A 19,667-nucleotide genomic window follows, 5' to 3' on the forward strand; every position below is an offset into this window, starting at 1 on the left:
TATAGAGTGAGTCCCAGAGACCAAAATGGCATCCTATGGGTAAAAGCAGCAATTTGTTGTAGGGCAACATAACGTTTAACACCGGTTCATACAGTACATTCATAATCCTGTTAAATTTAATTCTTTTTCCAACACATCCTTGTGATAAGTTTATCATTAATTTCTCAGATGTATAAGAGGTCTGTCTTCTAAGATTTCCCACTGTACTTAGCAAAAACTAAGCTTGGTACTATACATTTTAGAATTATATAGGTGCCAATCATGGGTCCATAGTGAAGGTAGAGTTACATTTTGTACATAAAGCAGGGATGCAACCTCTGTTTATGAAAAATACAGATTATTCTCCCCAAACTCTCAGCACTGACTCAGAGAAGAATGAATTTTCTGAGAATTTACAAGTAAATCTGTTAATTAATTTTAGGAGTAAATTAATTTGGTAAAAATGAGTCCCTTAAGAAATGTAGTATCCAGTGTCAGACCTTTTTATTTAACCCCAATTATCTTATTAAGGAAACAACACAGATTCTTCAAATTTCTCATACAGTTAGAGCTCACTGAGAACTTGTGCACAGACTAATATTTGAAGATTTTTATTTATTTTTTCAGATAAATGGTCATTTTAAACTATTGCTGAAAGTCCCTCCCTCTGCAGGAGCTGGAGATAAAGTTCTCTTACAGAGAATTCCATGAAAAATTGCCCTCTTTTGAATTGGCTGCTACCCCCTATTGTTCTGAATGGGAGTGAGTTCACATGCTGCCCTTAGCAAAGATGTCCACTGCCTCCATTCAGCAAGCTCCTGATGGCGCAGAGAGGGCAATTCTGAGGGCAACGTGGCTTCACGGTTATTGGAAACAATGGGCGGTGGTGGCCATTTTGAAAGCAGGCAATTCTTTGAGCTTTTCTAAATAATTTTATGTTCCAGCCTCTGCTGAACTTTTGGTTATGAAAAGTAACAGGAAAAAATGACCATTAATCCTAATTATTTCATTCCCAAACCAATCCATTGCACTAGATCCGCCCAACAGAAAGGGCACATGGGTGGAGAACGAGGGTGAAATGCGGAGGGCAGGAGGTAGACAGAAGCCGGGGTATAAACACGGGTTACTTCGTGATGATCTGTCAATGCACAACAGTCGTAAATGCAGCTTAACTAGCCAGTACAGTCTGGCTACTTAGTGCTGCTCCCAAAACCCATAATGCAGCTAGAACCTACTGGGAAGCCTGGCCCTAAAAGTAAAAATAAAACACTTAAGTCTGATACTTCACATCTTGAAATCATTAGCACTGTCACACTGTAACATTCTCTTTTGGCTTCTCGGTCAGTGTTCATGTATGAATTTTTAATATTTTTAAAGGAAACTCTCGACAAAAACTAGAGAACATACATCACTAATTTAGGATAAAATACATTACCAGGATGGTGTAACTATTCAAAACACAAGCATTATAAACCCAAGCATAAAGAAATCCAAATATGTTGAGCTATAGAAATGCAAGTTAAGGTACACAAACAACCATAACACTTGTCCTTAGTGACACCAAAAGAAAAAAAAACTAATGTGTCTTTAAAAATCAGTTTAATCTAATCTGGGACTGAAAAAACTAAAAAACATTTTGATCATTAAGGTATGTTTCTTGCATGGTGTAACTACAGGAGAGAGTTAAGGTGGTTTGGGTACCCTAAGTAGGAAGACAGAAGAGGCAAGATTCAAAGGGATGTAATGGAAGGTATTTGGGAGAGGTCCAATATTATACAGGAAAACACCATCTTTATCTACTGCAGAGTTTTAATGATTAGTTCTAGAAATAATTACCACATTTCTATATTGCTAGAAAATGTGCACTACATAAATAACAAATTGTGCTTTCAGTATCTACAAGTGCTCAAGAAATATGGGAAACATTACTAGAACTGCTGGTATTAGCTAAAATTCCAAAGCAGATAGATAAATCACAAGGATGCCATTTCTTCAGTACATTTATCAAATTTTAAAAAAATCTCTCACCTTTATCTCACTGATGAAATTGGTTCAGAGACTATCACTGGCTGAACAGGGAAGCTATAATACGGGAAAAACAGAGCAGCAACTCACACTGCATATTTTCAAGTCACTTAATTTTTTTAAAGAAAATCATATGTCATGTGTGACATGGGTTGTGGAACAAGGGCTCTGTATTCTTTATAGACTATCACTAAAGTAGCTCCCAACTCAGTGAAATCAGTCGATTGACAGAGCAAGTGGGGACAGAAAAGAAAGTCAAGCATTTCTGGAGCAAGAATGACATATGACAGTTTAAAAAAAAATAGTCGTAAGAAAAACTAAAGTAGGAGTGAAATTCACCCCTAGCCTAGGCCCACAAAGGCCTACGTACCTCTCAAGTGGGACTTAAGTAGCTTGTGCCTGTCCTCTGCTGAGAGGTGAATTTTACCCAAACAGAAGAGCTAAAATTATGCTGTCTACATTACAGCATCAGGAACAATTTCTTCCCTTGAGATGGCTTTTAAACCACCAGTAAAAATTATCATTAATATCTGTACTTCTATTGCTGTCTTTAGCTACAGCAAAAACAAAATTCTGTATGGTAAGAGGCTGCTAAAAAATAAAGGGCTGAGTAAGAGTAACACTCTGCAGCATCGCAGCCTTCAATGCAATCTTGGTCTTGGGAAGAAAAGTCAATCTATATGAGAAGTGTTTACAGAAAGGCCATCCAGAGTCTCAACACAGGAAAAAAGAAAAACCTCTTCTAAAAAAACCACATTCAGGAACAAAGGCCACTTCTAAAATGTTTACTTTAGTAATGCTGAAAAAGATGGATATCTAGAGTCATTTGGTGGGTCACATCTGCAGAAAGCTCAAATGCAGGCAAAGAATCCATTAACAACCCCCTTAGGAAAGGATCAGGGTTGGAATCTGTTTTGGACATTAAGTAGAATGTATACAAAGCAAGCTGATCTGAGAGCTAAGTAGTTCTAATTAAAGTATATAGAGCGAAAAAACCTCCCCTCTCTGCAGAGAGTCAACACATGAGCTCACAGGGACTTTAGAGGTGCAAATTGCATCCATATGGAGTTGCCAGAAATAAAATATTAATCTGGCTCATCTACTTTGCCCCATATCACAATAACTGTCTAATGCATTTCCCTGCCAAAGGCTCTATCCTAGTGTCAAAAGTCAATTCGTCTGCCTGCACAATGTGTAGCTACCCAGGGAAGGGAAGGGAAACAAAGAAGTAATATGGCTCTGTTCTCCTCTCAGAAAACCCAGGGTAATACTTAAATTTTAGGGCCTCTACAACACAGGTGCACACTCAGGCAGAATGGAAAGGATTGAGGAGAAGGAAAAAGAGGTGCAACAGCTAGATAAGCAAGATCCTACTCTTGTAACTCTAGGTAGCTTTGTACTGACCCTGACCCCTAGACTTTTAGTATGAAAGTATGTGCTTGTTTTCCATTGGTCTCACCACATCCTTTATCCTATTATAGACATAAGCAAACTCTTTCCCAATGGCCACCCTCCTAACTCATTTTGTTTAAATCACCACAAGGAAGCCACTCAATTTGTGAATTAGATGTCATACACAAGACTTGCGGAGCGCTAATCAATTTAAATGGAAATTGACATATTATGCATGGATTACAACACAAATTACAATACAAGCCTGACTTAAAAGGTGGCCTCCACTTACCTGCACACACAGTTTACGCACTGTTTTCAGAGTAGCAGCCATGTTAGTCTGTATCCGCAAAAAGAACAGGAGTACTTGTGGCACCTTAGAGACTAACAAATTTATGCTGAAATAAATGTGTTAGTCTCTAAGGTGCCACAAGTACTCCTGTTCAGTTTACGCACTGTCATTTGTGCACACAGAGCATGCTAGTGGATATATACATTGGCACAAAAATTGTGTGCATACAAGTGGATTCTCAGGATAGGTCTACACTGCAATTGGAGATATTGCAGCCCCCGTAGTCATAGCTGAGCAAGCTTGAATCTAGCTAGCTAGCTTGGTACTAACAGTAGCAGCACAGACTCACTGCCCAAGCACAAGTATGCACTCAGGCAGCTAGCCCGTGCTGCCATGGCTTTACTGCTATTGGCACCTGAGCTAGCTAGATTAACGCTATATCGGGTGCGTCTTCACGTATTGCAACCACCCTTTGGATTGCAGTGTGGATATACCAACTTAAAGCCCATGGACACACCTAGGGTGACCAGACAGCAAGTTTGAAAAATCGGGACGGGGTGGGAGGTAAAGGAGCCTATATAAGAAAAAGACCCAAAAATCGGTACTGTCCCTATAAAATTGGGACATCTGATCACCCTAAACACACCAGGCCCTGTGTGCATTAGTTGGAAGTTATGTGAGGTCAGTTCCCATTCATTACAACAGAACCTCTATTTTACAACTAATTAGGGATTGAGGAGTTCAGAAAATTGAACATCTCAAATTGACAGTGGTACGGTGCTCAAGTTGCAGTATGATACTCTGTCACGTTTTTCTTCTCCTCCACACTACTCCAAAGCAATTTCCAATACATTGAGCCATTAGAATGTGAAGGGATGTTGACTCATTTTTCAGTGACGCCACTTTCATTATGTGGGTTTTTTTTCCCGTCAGGAAAAATGGGTTGTATAACTGGCTGTTTGTAAGACTGGTGTACACAAAAATCACAGTTCTAAAGTATTTAAACCACTGATGGATGGGTGGGGACATCACACAGTCACGTTATCTAATTCATGTTTTGGTTTTGGAATCAAATTGCTCACAATTTTTTATTTCAGACAGACAAGCAAACCCTTCCCCCCTTACTGCTCTCTGAGTGTTCTGTTGGAACAGTCTCAGTTTCCAGGAACTCTAATGTCCCTATGAAATCCAAACTATCCCACAGTTTTTCAGGGCCTTTGTGACTCCAAGTACACATTCTATGGACACACACGCAGAGCTGAGCTAGGACCACGTATGGCCAAAAGCTATGGAAATTTGCCATGATTACAGTACATCTTGACTTTCTAATATGCACTGTTTATAAACCCCACCAATCAGCCAACCTGCCTGCAGCTGTGCATGTGAATTAACAACCTGGCAAGATATCTGAACAAGAAATGCATTCAAAGAGCAAAGCACTCAAGATAAGACATCCGCCTGACCAAATTCTGCTCTGAGATTTGCATGCACAACTCCCACTGGAATATCTGAGAGCAGAATTTGTTCCACTGACTTTAATGTATGCTGGCAGCTCCCATTTGAATGTTACATTGAGTGCATTGCCTGCAATGGAGTTACTCTGGATTTACATTCGAAGTGAGAGTAGAATGTATCCCTCAAGCTTTCTCTAGGGACACTTTTCATTATTTTTCTGGAGAGTACTCTGGGGTCAGTTTAATGTTCATACTCTTAGAGCAAAATGGATGCAGTGTTGCTTTAACTGCAGCCTAATATATTAAATTCTTGGGGGAATCTAATTTGCTGCAATAAAACACATTAGGCCCTGATCCTGCAATCACTTCTACCCAGGATGACCCCAGTGCCTGTGCAGAGCCCCACAGAAATCAGTGGGGTGAAAGAGGCCACCTGTGGCAATTCCATTGAGGGATCAGGGATAAAGTTGTTACCTCTGTTTCTGTTCCACAATTTTTAATCAGCGATAAACCAAGCAAAGCTGAGGTCAAACGGTTTCTTAACCTGCATTGAGCTTTTTGTTGCTTTAACAGAACAATTCTCACAGTACAAGGAAAGTGACAGATTGGCACATCGTTGAGTAGGTGCTATAGAGAACCACGCAGTTCTTAGAAGCAAAGATTTTTTTTCCCCCCTCAAAAAAATAATACCCGACTTAAATCACGTTTTTTCTCTATACTGTATATATAGACACAATTTTCTGGTAAACATTTACAAGATATGTTTGCAACATTGAAAGATATATCTCCATTTGCATAAAGAGTCACACTCACTGAATTCAGTATACAAGGACACACAGTAATGTACAGTCAATAGAATAAATAAATACTTTTTTTTTGTTAGAAGTTATTCAAAAACACTGCTACTGATGGGCCCGGAGACGCAGTCAGATAATACAGATAGCTGATATTGTGCAGGATTCTCAGCTATCCGTTTAAAAAAAAAAAAAGGCTGAAAGCTAGTGTCATCAGAGTTGTTGCTTGATAAAATACTACTATTTATGCCTATCTAATAGTTATTATTCCTTAGTTTTGCTATGTGAAGGTGTCACTTTGATCCCTTCCACTTTAGAACAAGGTTACTCAGATTATTTATCCATTCTAACATCTGAAAAGCTACAAGGTCTAGAATCAGGAACAGGTCACCAGTGTAGGTGTGAGATTTGCTCTCTGCTTTAGGAAAAGATGAGAGATTCATAGTCGAACCTGAGGGTTTAAAGCCCAACTTCTTCAGTTTCCATGCAGACTATTTCAGATGCTAGTACGGACTGTTTTCTCCAGTAAATTAAGCTCTTTTTGGAGTTTAATACAGCAGATTGGCTCTAACCTGGGCAGAAAATTGCTTCAAAGGGTTTCCTACCTCATGTGGATAAAGTACAAATAGCCTGCAAAATAAGAAATTAGAGAAGACAGATTTCCTCTGCTTTCACCTTGTGCTGTATTCTTCTCCAGCAAAAGGGTTCAGCAGGCCCTGCCCTTCCCTGGTTTGCAGTTACAGACTCTGCATCCCAATAGTACAGAGGGATGAGCTGATTTGTTCACATATTGCAGAGTGGCTCACTGTACTCTGCAACTGATTTCTGGAGCATGCACTATTTTCTTCTGGGTTTCTTCTGCAAGCAACGTCTGAGACACACAACACACAAATACAAAATACATCAGTACAAAGAAGGGTTCTGCAGGAGGAGAAACAGAGGAGTCCCTTTCCCCTTCTGGTGAACACCACTCTCTCAGCGCAGAGGGCTCTGGCCTAGCCCTGCTGCGGGAGCTGAGTGGAGGAAGAGAAAACACATTTATCACACATTTCATGGCTGGCAAACAGATTTTTGCAGCACAATTTGAGAGAAAGTACCCTTGAAAGAGCTACAGCAAAGCATTTTCCCAGCTGCTAGGAGCAACCATGGACTGGTTTAGCCATGACAGTGACCTTCCTGGGCAGGTGGAAACTAACCCACTAACACAACCCACTTCTCTCCTTTTCCTCTTCTACTTTTTTTACCTGAGTTGAAAAATAAACCCAAACTCTTGGCTGCACTAACCTCACCAATTACCCTGCAGCTCAGTTTTCCTGCTGCTCTTGTGTGGACAAGGTGCTGCACGCCACAGCACCAGTGGGGCACAACGCTAGTGCCACTGCAGGGGAGCTGCCTTGGAATTGCACCACTCTGGGTACCCAGAGCACAGAATGCTACGCTTGGTCTATTTTCCTCCACATGGGCCTGACCCAAAGCCCACTGATGGCCACCTGGAGTCTTTCCATTGACTTCAATGGGCTAAGGATCAGGTTCCATAAACACAAGAGACTCCTCTGGGCACAAACTCTAAATTTTCAAAAGAGCTCAAGGCTGGATTTTTCAAGTGCTCAGGACCCACAGTTGGAATCAGACTTTCCGGTAGAGCTCAGCTCCTATGTTGGCACTGAAATACTTGGCATCCTGAGCTCTTTTGGAAACTTAGCCGGAGTTGGAACTCCACATGCTCTGATCCTGGGGTGAGGAGCAAACTGTAAACCCTAGGGAATGGGAGGAAAACAGAGCCCCAAACAAGGGAGAGGGTCTATTGTAGGAGGAACTTCTCTGATCAGAGTCTCTCTGCTGAAGGCACAGCCTCCTGCTCCTCCCACAGAGCCGAATGCGGAGAACATCCTAGTTTTTACTAGCTTGAGAGGGATGCTGCCTGGCTTTCTTGTCACATGGGGAAGCTGCTTCTTGGGAAGTGCTTTGTTCCCCTGCAGTAAATGCTGCAAATTCAAAGGTGGACCCAAGGGACAGCAGAGGCACAGTCTGCCTGTAGCCCACCCTCTTTGAGAAAGCTTTATCTGGAAAGTGCTCTTGCTAAAGATGGGAACCGGAACTGCAGTAATACCACCAAAGCAAGGCAAGGCAAGGCAATGTCTGCCCAGGATTTGCTTCCAAAGTAGAAATGTTTGAAACAAAAACTAAGATGCAGATTTACAGATCTTTGGTCAATCACTGAAAATGAATGTTGAACTGAAGAACTAAACCAGGGGACCCTTCCCCTAATGTCTAAGCTCAACAGCATGAGAGCAGAGATAAGGGTACTTTCATCTTAGAGAGCAGCATGTGTCAAACTACCAAGTTTTTTTTTGTCACAGGTGTGGCACTTCAAGAAAAAGGAGATGGGGCAGGAAGTGTTGGACGGGAGTCCGCGACGTCTCGCCAAACACCCCACCCTTCCCAGGCCTTTCATTTATTCTCAATCAGCGTCTGGACTTTGTACACGAGATCCCGGGCCAGCTTCAGGAGCTGTTTGGTGTTGTGCCGCTCAGCCATTTCTGGAATATGGAAGGAAAAGGAATTAACAAACGATGGCCAAATAGCTCATAGTCCTGAGAAAGCCGAGAGCCTGTCAAAGGTTTGCATCTCTCTGCTCATGCCACGTTTTAGGAAGGAGCTGAAGCTATTCAGAGCAGTTGTGGGGTCCTGATCATGGCTGTGTCCAGAAGCACCATATTTAATATTTATGAGAATCATTATTAGCTAAAGAATCGCTGGGGGACTGTTCTCTACCAGGAAGCGTAACCGTGTAACAAGTGGAGAATCTGAGGCATGGAGCAGCAAAGCAACTGCCCTCAGGCCACCGAGGAAAAGCAGATTAGAACCGACAAGTTGCTGGCTCGCAGCCCTCTGCTCAGGACATCAGCCTAGCAGCCTCTCATAAGCAATACTGCCCCATTCTGTTTAAATAAACGCTAGTGATTAGTATAGACTAACCCACCCTAACCACAGAGACTTGTTGACAAAGACTGAGTACCTGCCCTAGATCCAGCCCAACAAAACTCAGGACGTACCATTGAAGAACTTGATGATATCTGTAAAATCCATGTTATTTTCCAAAATGATGTCCCGGTACATTTCCACCAAGGCCAGGGCTATGAAGAGGACATAGTGCGAAGAGGAGACACGTGCAGCTGCCCAGATTGTCTCCCAGACAGAGAAAACATCATCATACACCAGCTCTGTAAAAGAGAGAACAACAATGGCTAAGCCAGGGCGTCGTTTAGGATAGGTTCAGAACCTGGAATGGGTCTATGGAGAATGCCTAGCAACAATGGCGAGTCCCTTCTTTGGAAAGTTACAGGATTATTTTTAAAAGGGGATTTTGTTTCAGACAGATGGTTATTTTATATGGAAAGTTGTTTTTATAGATGGAAAGTAATCAGACTCCTGCCAGGACTTAAGGACCTAAGTGTGGCCTGACTCTTATCTCACATCAGTGTAAACCAGGAGTAACTTCACTAGCCATTGGAGTTATATGGGTGGACATGACAGAACAGTCAGTCCCAATGCAAAAGGTGATTTTAATTTAGTGGAGAAAGGCAGAACAAACCCAACGTTGGGATTTAGCATCCAGCCAAATTCAAATTAGAAATAAGGCACAATTTTTTTAACATTGCGGGTGATTAACCGTTGTAATAAACTCCCAAGGGAAGTGGAGGGTTCTCCATCTCTTGATGTCTTCTAATCCAGACTGGCTGCCTTTCTGGAAGGTACTTTTGCCAAACACGAGTTATTGGGCTCAGTACAGAGGGTAACTTGTGAAATTCTCTGCCCTGTGTTTTCCAGGAGGTCAGACTAGATGATCTAATGGTCCCATCTTGCCTTAAGGCATGTGGCTATAAAACATGACACCTCCCCACGCCCAGATATTAGTTATCCACGTTATAGACTCTGTCTAATACAAATTATTTCCCCAACATACTAACATTGCTGCTCAAACATTAAAATACAATGAAGTAGAATTTTGTGCCTGAATTACTGATAAATAAGGGATGACACCACCATAGCTGTCAACAAGCTTAGTGTGAGCTCTGCTCACAGAGCTCGCTCCCCACCAATCTGACATTCCCAACCTACAGCCCACCTACACAGGAACCTCCCCCCGCGCTGGCTTTTGCTGTACCTTTGTGTAACTACCTATGGGGACTAGGATGAAGCCAGTTTATTGTCTTTTCCACATGTGAGTGAAGGTCTCCAGGGGGCGAGAGGAGAGGCCATTAGATGAGTATGTCACAAAGCTCCACAGCTGAAACTTGTTTTTAAAAAAGAAGAGTCAGTTGCTGGCCCCTACGCTGTAAACGCTTTGGGACTGGGGATGTTTTGCATGTATTGGCCCTGTAGAGAAAAAAGTTGGCGGCCAGGGGGCTGCGGGGGCAAAAGGGCCAACGACAGGCAGAGCTTTAAGCAGGGTCCTTTGCCGTGGCAGCGCTTTAAATTCAGCAGGGTACAGGCTGGTACTGGTGGCCACTTTTTATCGGTACACCGTACCGGCCCATACCGGCTTTCTTTCACCCCTGGAGGGAAGACTCCCTGGACAAGATCCCTGTGGAATGGGGAGTGAGCAGAGACTGGAACGGGATCCCTGAATTTGCTCCCTCCCCAAGGAATATCTAAATTTATGCCACTGCTTTTAAGGTAGAGGCACACTGGGACCTGTCTATTGCACTTGGTTCATCAGAGGCCTTGAGGATATGGCCAGGTCACGCCACACACCTCGCTTGAAGTCCAGGAGAAACCATCGATAGCAGAAGTAGAAATGGGTGTAGTCCCCATTCTGGTGCATCAGCTCAAAGAGTTCAGAGTCCAAGATCTGTCCAAAGAAAGCAAAGGGAGCCCAGAATCCAGTTAGTGTACAAGAAGGCACCAGCTATTGCTCCCATCCGGCCTTTCTGCCCTGCCCTCAACCCCCTCCACAGCCCTACACATGCTCCCTCAGGCCTTCTCTTCAAGCTCCTCTGTAGCCGCAACACTCCCTTATACTGGGCATTCCCCCACAAGCTCCTCCATAACCCTGCCCCCCACACCAAGGGTGCCTGCTCCAGAACCCTCCCCACTCCCCTTAAGCGTCCTTCTAACACAACAGGCGGATGAGAAAAACCTTCCTTCGGCTGGTCTGAAGTGCCACCACCTTCTCGCCATGAGCCCCAGGCCCAGTACCTGGATCAGCGACCTCATGTTAGCAAAGTGGGTGTCCATGGCTCCCCCATGTGGGAAATTCTGGTTCATCCTTTTCATGAGCTCGGTGAAACAGCTGAACGCAAGCGCCTCTGCACGGGATAACAGAGTGTGTCACGGCTCTACTGCACACGTGCATTCACACCAATTACATACAGGCACCTTGACATGGGTGTCTGTACGTACACATCTGCTCACACACACACGCACATACCCACAACTGAAAGTAACCGGCCTCCATTGCTGAATCTCTTCAGCAGAGGCCAGGATGAAACAGGCCATGGAGACAGCGTCTCCCCCCGCACCCAGAGGGGTCTCTCCAAGCGGGAGGCTACGTTGAGGAAGCGTGGCCAGGACTCGTGCCGTCCCTGTTTGGGGGACAGAGCCAGACAGGCCTGGACATGCCAGATCTGTGGGGCTGACTGAGCCAGCGAGCTCTCCCCACACCTCCCCTCTTCAATACTCAGCTAAATGCACTCCGTGGAGCTGCCAGGACCCCACCCACTCACCATCATCCAGGATGACCAGGAGAGGCGCCAGCAGGTCGCACATTCCCTGCACGTAGCCGATCTCAATATGCTGCCAGATGTAGCTGGGGAGAGAGTGGGGAAGACGGGCTGTGAACTCCCCAGGGGGGCTGCACCCAGCGTATGGCTCTAGGAGGGCAGCCCACCTTCCTGTGGGCAATGGGCTGGAGTACTTGGCAGTAGCCTGCCTGCCCCACTGAAGCCAAAGAGCTCGATTCCCCGGTGCCGGGCGCTGTCATTACTGACTGGGTGGCAACCCACACAGCAGCGCCTGGCACCAGGCGCGGGAATCAGACCCCGCGGATCCCCGCCCACATCAGGCAAGTGAGGCCAAGTTAAACTGAGTGACGATGTGGCCCGCTGGAGGGAGGGAAAAGGCACTGCTCTAATTAACCACTAGGTCCAGCAGCACAGAGCCTCTGGAAAGGACCTGCCAGCCCCGCTATCGCTGGTGGCGAGGCCCTGGAACATCCTTCTAGATGGGCCGCACTTGGAGCGGCGCCGGGGGGAGCCGCTGTGTTCCTGACAGAAATACAGTTGGTTCAGGGTCTGCAGAGCCATTTGCCCCTCTTTTCTCCCTAGCGGGGGTGGAGCAGGGGGTGCGCTCTGTCATTCTGGAAGCGCCTGGAGAACACGTCTCATTCCACACTCTAACCTGCACCCCTTCACTCCACTGCATGGAACAGCCATCCTTCCATGGAGACAGACTGGGCAGCGCTCCCTTCAGAGCCCAGCAGTGCCACTGGCAATCGGCCGCAGGTGCTGCTCAAGTGACACCGGCTCACCTGCCCCTGCAGCTAAGGATGCAGCCTGGGCCATGAAAGGAGGGCCACAGGGATCAGCAAGGAGACATGAGAGCTGCCTTCACTTTCCCCTGCTAATCCTACCCTCAGGTTTGCTCACTCACTCCAGCACAGCTAGCCTGTAAACGACTCACTCGGGCAGGTGAGGGGATAGGTTAACCATTACATTCGTGGTGCACATCCCAAGTCGATATCGGACAATAACGACTCAGCAGGGACCAGCTCAGGAGCAAGTGAAATCAGAATCAAGCAGTGCCAGGGGCAATGGTGAAAACAGTGAAGAGTTTAACACTAGTCTGTAAAAAAAGACACACGCCTCTGCCCTCCAGTCCGTTCTCTGGCCCACAAGAAAGCCTATCTGAGCAGACCACCTGCTGCTACTTCTTCTCCCTCCCTGGATCAAGGGCTCCTGGAGAGTAATTAGCCTGGCAAAGATCACATGCCAGATTTGGTAATAAATCAAAATTCACTACAGAAGGTCGCAAAAACCTATTTGTGGCATAAGGAAATCATTACTGAATAACCCTATCTATCTTTCCAGATGCCTGCTGCACTGTAGGTCTCATCTCAGCCAAGATCTTCCAGGCCTGCCTATGAGATTGACAGCTCTAATGAAATAACTTCTTTTCCTCATATTGTTGAGATGTGTAATATTAACGCTTCAGCTTTTACTGCCACTCACACGGCTGGGTCAACAGAGCCGGAGCTGTTTGTGATCTGTGAGAGTCTCTACAATGGCCTCTCCATGAGATGACTAATCAACAGGAGTCAGAAATCCACCCAGATATTTCTGACTGTCCAGGTTCTCCTACAGCCCTCACCACCGTACTGTTTGCAATAATATGCACATGTAACGAATGTCTGGCATTTGCACTCCTCATTAGCATTTGAGTTCTGCAGGGTGAATCCTCATTAAAACTCTGCATAACCCGACAAGTGAGTGGGCTGCACCGTGTTACCCAATGGGATGCTGGATGTGGTGAAGCAATGTCTGCTGCTGTCCTGTGGGACCTTGCTGGCACTGAAGAGTGGAGCCCACCTACTGTGAGCCACACAGCAAGCTGGTCCGGGCTTGATTCATACCAAAAGACAGAACTGTATCACTGCTGGACCTGAGGTGACCAGCAAGAGCTAAAGGCTATTGCCATCGCTTCCTCTGCTACTGGGGGTGGGGTCTCAGAGGCTGGATTCTTGTAGCCACAATTCCCTGTCTAATTACGAGCTGCACGGACACTGGCGCCTTCAAGGAGAGAAACAATAAAACAGAACAAATGGGTTTGGAGCAACACTGGAGCCAGCACCGTTGGCTTGGAGTTTCCCTACTCATGAATAGGGCCACCTGTGTGAAAGTCAGCTCCTGCCCTAATCCCACAGATCAATACCTGCACATGACGTTGCGGAGCTTCTCGAGGTTGGCAGGTGTGAAGTACCAGTAGTTCCGGTCACATCTCTGCACATCCTTCTCAATGCGATGCAGGTTCACGGTGTACATGTCCAGGAGCTCTGGCTACCGAAATATGGACCAAAATAATACAGATGAATTCATCCAACTCCCCTCCAAAGGAATGCTGCGAGGTCAAATGAATTCCTGTGCACCACACTCTGCTCAGAGGTTTGGGTGTGAAGGAGGTAGCCATCATGCATGCAACTGCACAATGAACATGGTGAGTCGCACAGAGAAACTGGTGAAATGTATTTGAAAAGGGACCTACAGACTCCTGGGTCCCAGCCCGAGATGGAAATTCCTAGGCAAATACTCACAGAATAGGTGACCCCAGTTGAGGAGACGGGAGAAACTTCATTGTTAGCCAAGTCAGCCACAGCTAGTGAATCCAGCTGTGGGTACAAGCTCTCCATCTCTGGTTCCTCCGATAGATTGTCCTCACTCCCCACCAAGCTGCGCTTCTCAGCTTCACTATCAGCCCAGCTCTCATCCACCACGGAAAGGCCCACCGCTTCGCTGTCAGGCAAAACCGCCACTGTGCTCCCGCCAACTGGAATAAAGACTTCTAAGCTTCCATTGATGGGACATTCACCTTCCAGGCTGTCCTGGCCCTGCAGATCCTCCCCCGCCAGCTTATCCTCTGACAGCGTATTGGCTGAGCTCTGTGGTTTCGGGGCCTCTGCCCCACTGGCTTTCCCTCGGTGGCAGGCCTCAGTTTTACTGGATTCCATCACGTTATCGTCTGTGCTGAAGCTGTGCTCTGACGTGCTGTAGAAATTCTGGGATGAAGGATGGCCAGACTCAGGGGAACATGTGCCATTGGCGATCGTTCCGTTTAGGATTTTGGCTTGTTTGCCATCTTCGAGTTGGGCATCTGCCTCGGGCTGTTCCACATCCTCAACTGATTCAAACACCTGTGCAAACAATAAGCAGAAAGCCCCCTTAGCCCAGGCAAATGCGCTTTGCGTTCACCATCAACCCCTAACTCTTTGGCTGGTGACGCGATCCCCGTGTTCCAGGCCGTGGGGAGAAAACTGAAGTTCTGTTCTGAAAAGTGACACCATCCTACCCAGTCACTGTGCTCCCTGTATACGTTCAGAGTCAACCGATGAGCAGCTTTCACTGCTTTCACCTCCTGCTAGCTCTGCGGCCCCAAAGCCAGCCGAGAGAGAGCTGGGTCCTAGTTTGGCTTGCACATCATCAACAGAACATAACCGTGTTCTGATTGCCACATCAGTTACAGCCGTGCAGCCCCACAGGCAACAGACACTGGGGCAGGACAGGTGCAACTGAAGGCAGCGTCTTTACTGTGCATGACAACGGAGGAGCTAGAAAGACCCTAGCTTTCCTCTCCGATCCCAGGATGAGCATGCAGGCCTGGCAGCTGGAACAAAGCACCATTTTACCTGGAAGCTGAGTGGGTTGACATAGTCACTCCCAGACAAGCAAGAGGCTCACAATGCCATTTTATAGTCACTTTCCATAGCCATCGTGAATTTTTGAGCATATTAACTTCAAGCACAGCCCACAACAAGATGCTCTGGCGACTGACATTCTGGAAGTGACCTAGACTCATTCACATCACATTAACAACAGTTTAAGGGCAACGATGTTGCACAACACTCTGCAGCGCATTTATGTTCGCGTCTAGGGGCTGTCACAAGAGGGGGCAAGAAATCTGCTCGAATACTCGGCTGCTTGCTTTGGATGCTCACGCAGTTTGTGCGGAGTTAAGTCAGCATCAATGCAGACAAGCTGTGCACAACTCCAGTGCATTTGGACCTCCTCTGGCTTATGAGTAAGAAATGGAGCCAAATTCAGGTACTGCATAAGACCGACTCCAGCTAGAGGCAGAGCATTTAGTAGCTCCATTCTGTTTATAACGGAAGCAGCAAAGAATCCTGTGGCACCTTATAGACTAACAGATGTTTTGCAGCATGAGCTTTCGTGGGTGAATACCCACTTCTTCGGATGCAAGCAGTGGAAATTTCCAGGGGCAGGTGTGTATATATAAGCCAGCAAGAAGCAGGCTAGAGATATAACCACTGCCCTGAGGAAGTTTCACTCCACAGAGAAGGGCCCACACATCTTGATTCTGGCTCTGTTCTGTCTGCAGTAGCCATTCAGGATGCTCCAACACATTTTCTAGGATTAGCTGAATTTTATTTTGTATGTCACCAAACTGCAGGTCTCTGCCACGGACCTGGCCATGTAAGACGACAAAAACTTCACCATGTGTTGTGTCCACTGAAGCCTCAGCTTCAAACATCCAGCCTCACTCGATCTAGCCATACACAGTTTCTGATTATTTACAAAAGGCCCTGCCAGTACTCCTTGCAGTGACTGCCTTCTGTGCTGTATTTTAATGCAGAAAGGCACTGTGTATTTAGCAGGGTTGTAATTTAGGTGCACAAATGGCTGTTCATATGTAAATCAGCTCATGGCGCCAAAGCAGGAAGCTAATGAGGTCAAGGTTGGCACATGCACAAAGTTTGCAGAAATCTTTCATTTGGAGTCCGGCAGGAGGTCTGGATGTCAAGTCCTATCAAGCAACGCTCTGTCTTGATCTCCGCAGCCTTCAGAGTAGCATGCAGGCTGCAGTGGAGTGAGCCACTCTGAGCTCAATTAACTGTATTTTGGACACCCCTAATATAAGCATGTTCAGAACTGGCAGATAAAGCTCTGTGTATCAACCCAAGATGGAGTCACACTAGAGGGTGTGGCAGCTACTGAGCAGGCACCAGCCTGCAAAGCTGGACGGGTTACCTGTGTGCTGGAGCTGGAGTCACTCTGCAGCCGGGCGTCGCTTTGCCTGCCAGAGCTACAGCTTTGGGAAGACTGCAACAGAGAAGAGTGGAACAGTTCAGGGAAAAAAGCAAAGCACAGACTTATACTGTCCCCACCCGGATCCCCAGGGTGAAGCTAACGCAGCAGCAGCATTGTAACCTGCACATCTGCACACAAGGATTGGGGGGAAACTGCACCTGAGAAATCCTCATATTTAAATCAGGGAAGCAACAGATTTCCAGGACCTGGGATGTGTCATACTGGGTCAGGTTATTGGTCCTGAGTTCAGCATCCTGCCTCTAGCAGTGACTAGTGCTTCTTGTTAGAGGAGCGCTGGCAATTAAGAAGAAAAAATTACCCGAGATGGCCCAGGTGAATTGTTCAATGCCGTACATTTGAGGACAAGATGAGCTGCTTTCTCTGGCCCTTGGGGAGGTCAAGCTGCATCCCTGAAGTGCCAGAGCCTACTAATCCTGATCCCGAGTCAGCAGTAAACTGATTAACCGCATCCGAGTTTACATAAGTAACCAAACCACAGGCCATAACCCAACCCCTCCTCCCTACACACGCTCTTGGGGTTTAAAGTATTGTACTTTCAGAGAGACTGTCGAGACTGACAGACTAGAAAAGCGACAGCAGCATTTTTGGACTCCAAGCTGAAGTGGAGCAGGCTGCTCTTCTGCTGTGGATCTGTAATGAACCATGAACCACAGGAGCTGGAATTTGCAGCCTCCTGTGCCCACCCTGGTGTTGTACTTGTTGGCCGGGTCTCCAGTGGGGAGGGGACAGGCAATCGCTTTCTCCATAATCGCGGGGACATTTTGGAACAGTAGATTTCAGATTTAAGGGAGGGAAGGGGTGATCCTCTACACCCATAGGCTCTGTCAGGGCCCCTCCCAGGAACAGAGAGATGGGCCAGGTGTCACTCAGCCACACAATGGAGGCACCACTGAAATAGGAATAATTCACTGAAATGCAGTAAATGCCAAATTCTCGCACCTGGCTCAGTGCAAGAGCTGTGTCAACTTAGCTCCTGCAAGCAACAAAGGGATCTGCATATCCCCTACTCCCCCACCCACAGCATATGGGTACACAGCTACCTTCATCTCTGTCTGACAGATTCACCAACCAATACACACATACACACACTCTTTCAGAAGGAAGACAGATAAAGCCGCAGTGGATCAGAGCTGCAGCTCAGACAGCCTGACCCTTCCTTTGGCCTTCCTTGATATGGTTTTTGCTTCCAGTGGATGAAGTCAGGTGACTTGGCTAGTCTCTTGTTCTGTTGCACAGAAAACTCTCCCCCTGGCACTGCAATGCCCTGATCTGCAGCTGGCACCTTCCCAGTTCCCAAAGCCCTTGTATGGATGCCCTGCTCCAGTTTTCCTTCTCAGAGAACAAAGCTGGACTGAAAGCCCTCACATGTATCTGTGTTCAAGGCTGTTTCCTTTAACAGACTCTGCCCTCCACCCCTGGTGCTTGTTCTCTAGATTTATTTTCCTTGCCACATGCCAGTCCCGGAACAGCAAGGCCCCCCAAGGTCCACATCTAAACCCAACAGCTTCCTTCCCACCTGCCTATTCCTGTGGGACCAGTTCATCACTCTGATGCAGAGCGGAATCAAAGGCACTCAGCTGCGTTCGGCAGCAACGAGACAGCAAAGGAACAGGGATCCAAGTAAAGATTTCATGTCTTCGGAGACCTGTCTGCCAGCTATTCCCATAGCTTCTGACCCCTGCAGGTCCGTACACCCCACGGGCCTGAGTCTCCTCCCTCTGACACCAGCTCAACACGGGGGTCACTCCACTGACGTTATTCCTGATTTACACCAATCTGAGTGAGAAGAGAATCTGGCTCTAGGTACAGCCCTCCTTTCTCCTCGCCCCCAGGAACATCGGTGTAAACGGGGTCTGAATGGGCAAAGTGCGGTGGGGCGGGTGTTTATTCATGGTCATATGCTATTGAATGCTGGGTGCTGGGCTCCCTTGCCCTTTTAATAACTGTTCTCTTGTTACACAGACTCCAGGCTTGCGAATGGGAAGTGTTGCCTCAGAGAGGTGCCCGGGGTGGTGTTTAATGTTCCCACGTTACTGGGGGGAGGAGGGTTGAATCTGTTCTCTTTTGTGTTGTTAAGAGGAACCCTTAGATACTGAAGCCAGTTCTTGTAGCTTCAGACACTGCCGGACAGAAAGATCACACCTGTGTACACCTGAATGAGACCGAACAAGGGCATGGCTCTGGGCGTCTATCTCTGGGCTGATCCTCGTGGGCATGCTGCAGTCTGCACCGATCAGCCACTAACTCAGAAGGGAGCAGTTGCCTCTGCTCCCCTGCACCACTGCCCCCCTCCCCTCTCTCTGACACTGCCCCAGACAAGCCCCTCAAACCTCCATGCTAACTGCCCAGCTCGGTGCATTGCTGCAATTGCTCAGCGGTGGATTCTCCACCTACCAGCACACACGCTAGCTGAATCAGCTGATTCATCTTTGACCCCACCCTTTAGATGCCAATTAATGCAGCTAGAACCTATTTTAATACAATATTGTGGTGCTGGCTAACCAAACCCAGAGGCTGGCTGGCTGGCTGGCGTGACTGCGGCGCAGGTCTCGGTACTTCCAGGGGCATGGGGATCACAGAGGCTGACGCTCCCATGGGGAAGGCAGAGGCTAGAAGAAGACACAACTCTATTCCAGAGCCGCAGGCAGCACCATGAGCAGTACAGGCCCAGGGAGACGAAGTGGAGAGAGACACTGGAGAGCAGGAATCAGACCAGTCTCTCTGTCTAGCTGGGAAGTGAAACAGTCACTGTGAACAGTGTTTGCAGAGGAGCAGAAATGGGGAGAGGCAAAGAGGGAGGGCAGGAGAGAGAATGGCGAATGGGCCAACGGTAAAATACCAGGGAAAAGGAGCCCTCTTCCCCCACAGGGCAGATGGGGGGCCCCACTTG

The 19,667-nt window shown here is 46.9% G+C and overlaps 1 protein-coding gene across 4 annotated transcripts in view; it reads right to left on the bottom strand.

Moving 5' to 3' along the window:
* Window positions 1–3,837: 3,837 nt before the first annotated feature.
* SGSM1 (small G protein signaling modulator 1) overlaps window positions 3,838–19,667 on the bottom strand; it is a 78,398-nt gene continuing 62,568 nt past the window's right edge. For all 4 annotated transcript variants that reach the window (XM_039505410.1, XM_039505409.1, XM_039505408.1 and 1 more), the window contains 8 exons: window positions 16,697–16,768; window positions 14,248–14,844; window positions 13,869–13,993; window positions 11,666–11,748; window positions 11,139–11,248; window positions 10,695–10,791; window positions 8,993–9,160; window positions 3,838–8,476 (listed from right to left, as the gene is read on the bottom strand). In XM_039505410.1, the coding sequence (XP_039361344.1) occupies window positions 8,388–8,476; window positions 8,993–9,160; window positions 10,695–10,791; window positions 11,139–11,248; window positions 11,666–11,748; window positions 13,869–13,993; window positions 14,248–14,844; window positions 16,697–16,768 (1,341 nt within the window). In that variant the 3' untranslated portion in view covers window positions 3,838–8,387. The remainder of the gene's footprint in view (window positions 8,477–8,992; window positions 9,161–10,694; window positions 10,792–11,138; window positions 11,249–11,665; window positions 11,749–13,868; window positions 13,994–14,247; window positions 14,845–16,696; window positions 16,769–19,667) is intronic.

This window comes from Mauremys reevesii, linkage group 18 (assembly GCF_016161935.1).
Source record: "Mauremys reevesii isolate NIE-2019 linkage group 18, ASM1616193v1, whole genome shotgun sequence".
NCBI classification, from domain to species: Eukaryota; Metazoa; Chordata; order Testudines; family Geoemydidae; genus Mauremys; species Mauremys reevesii.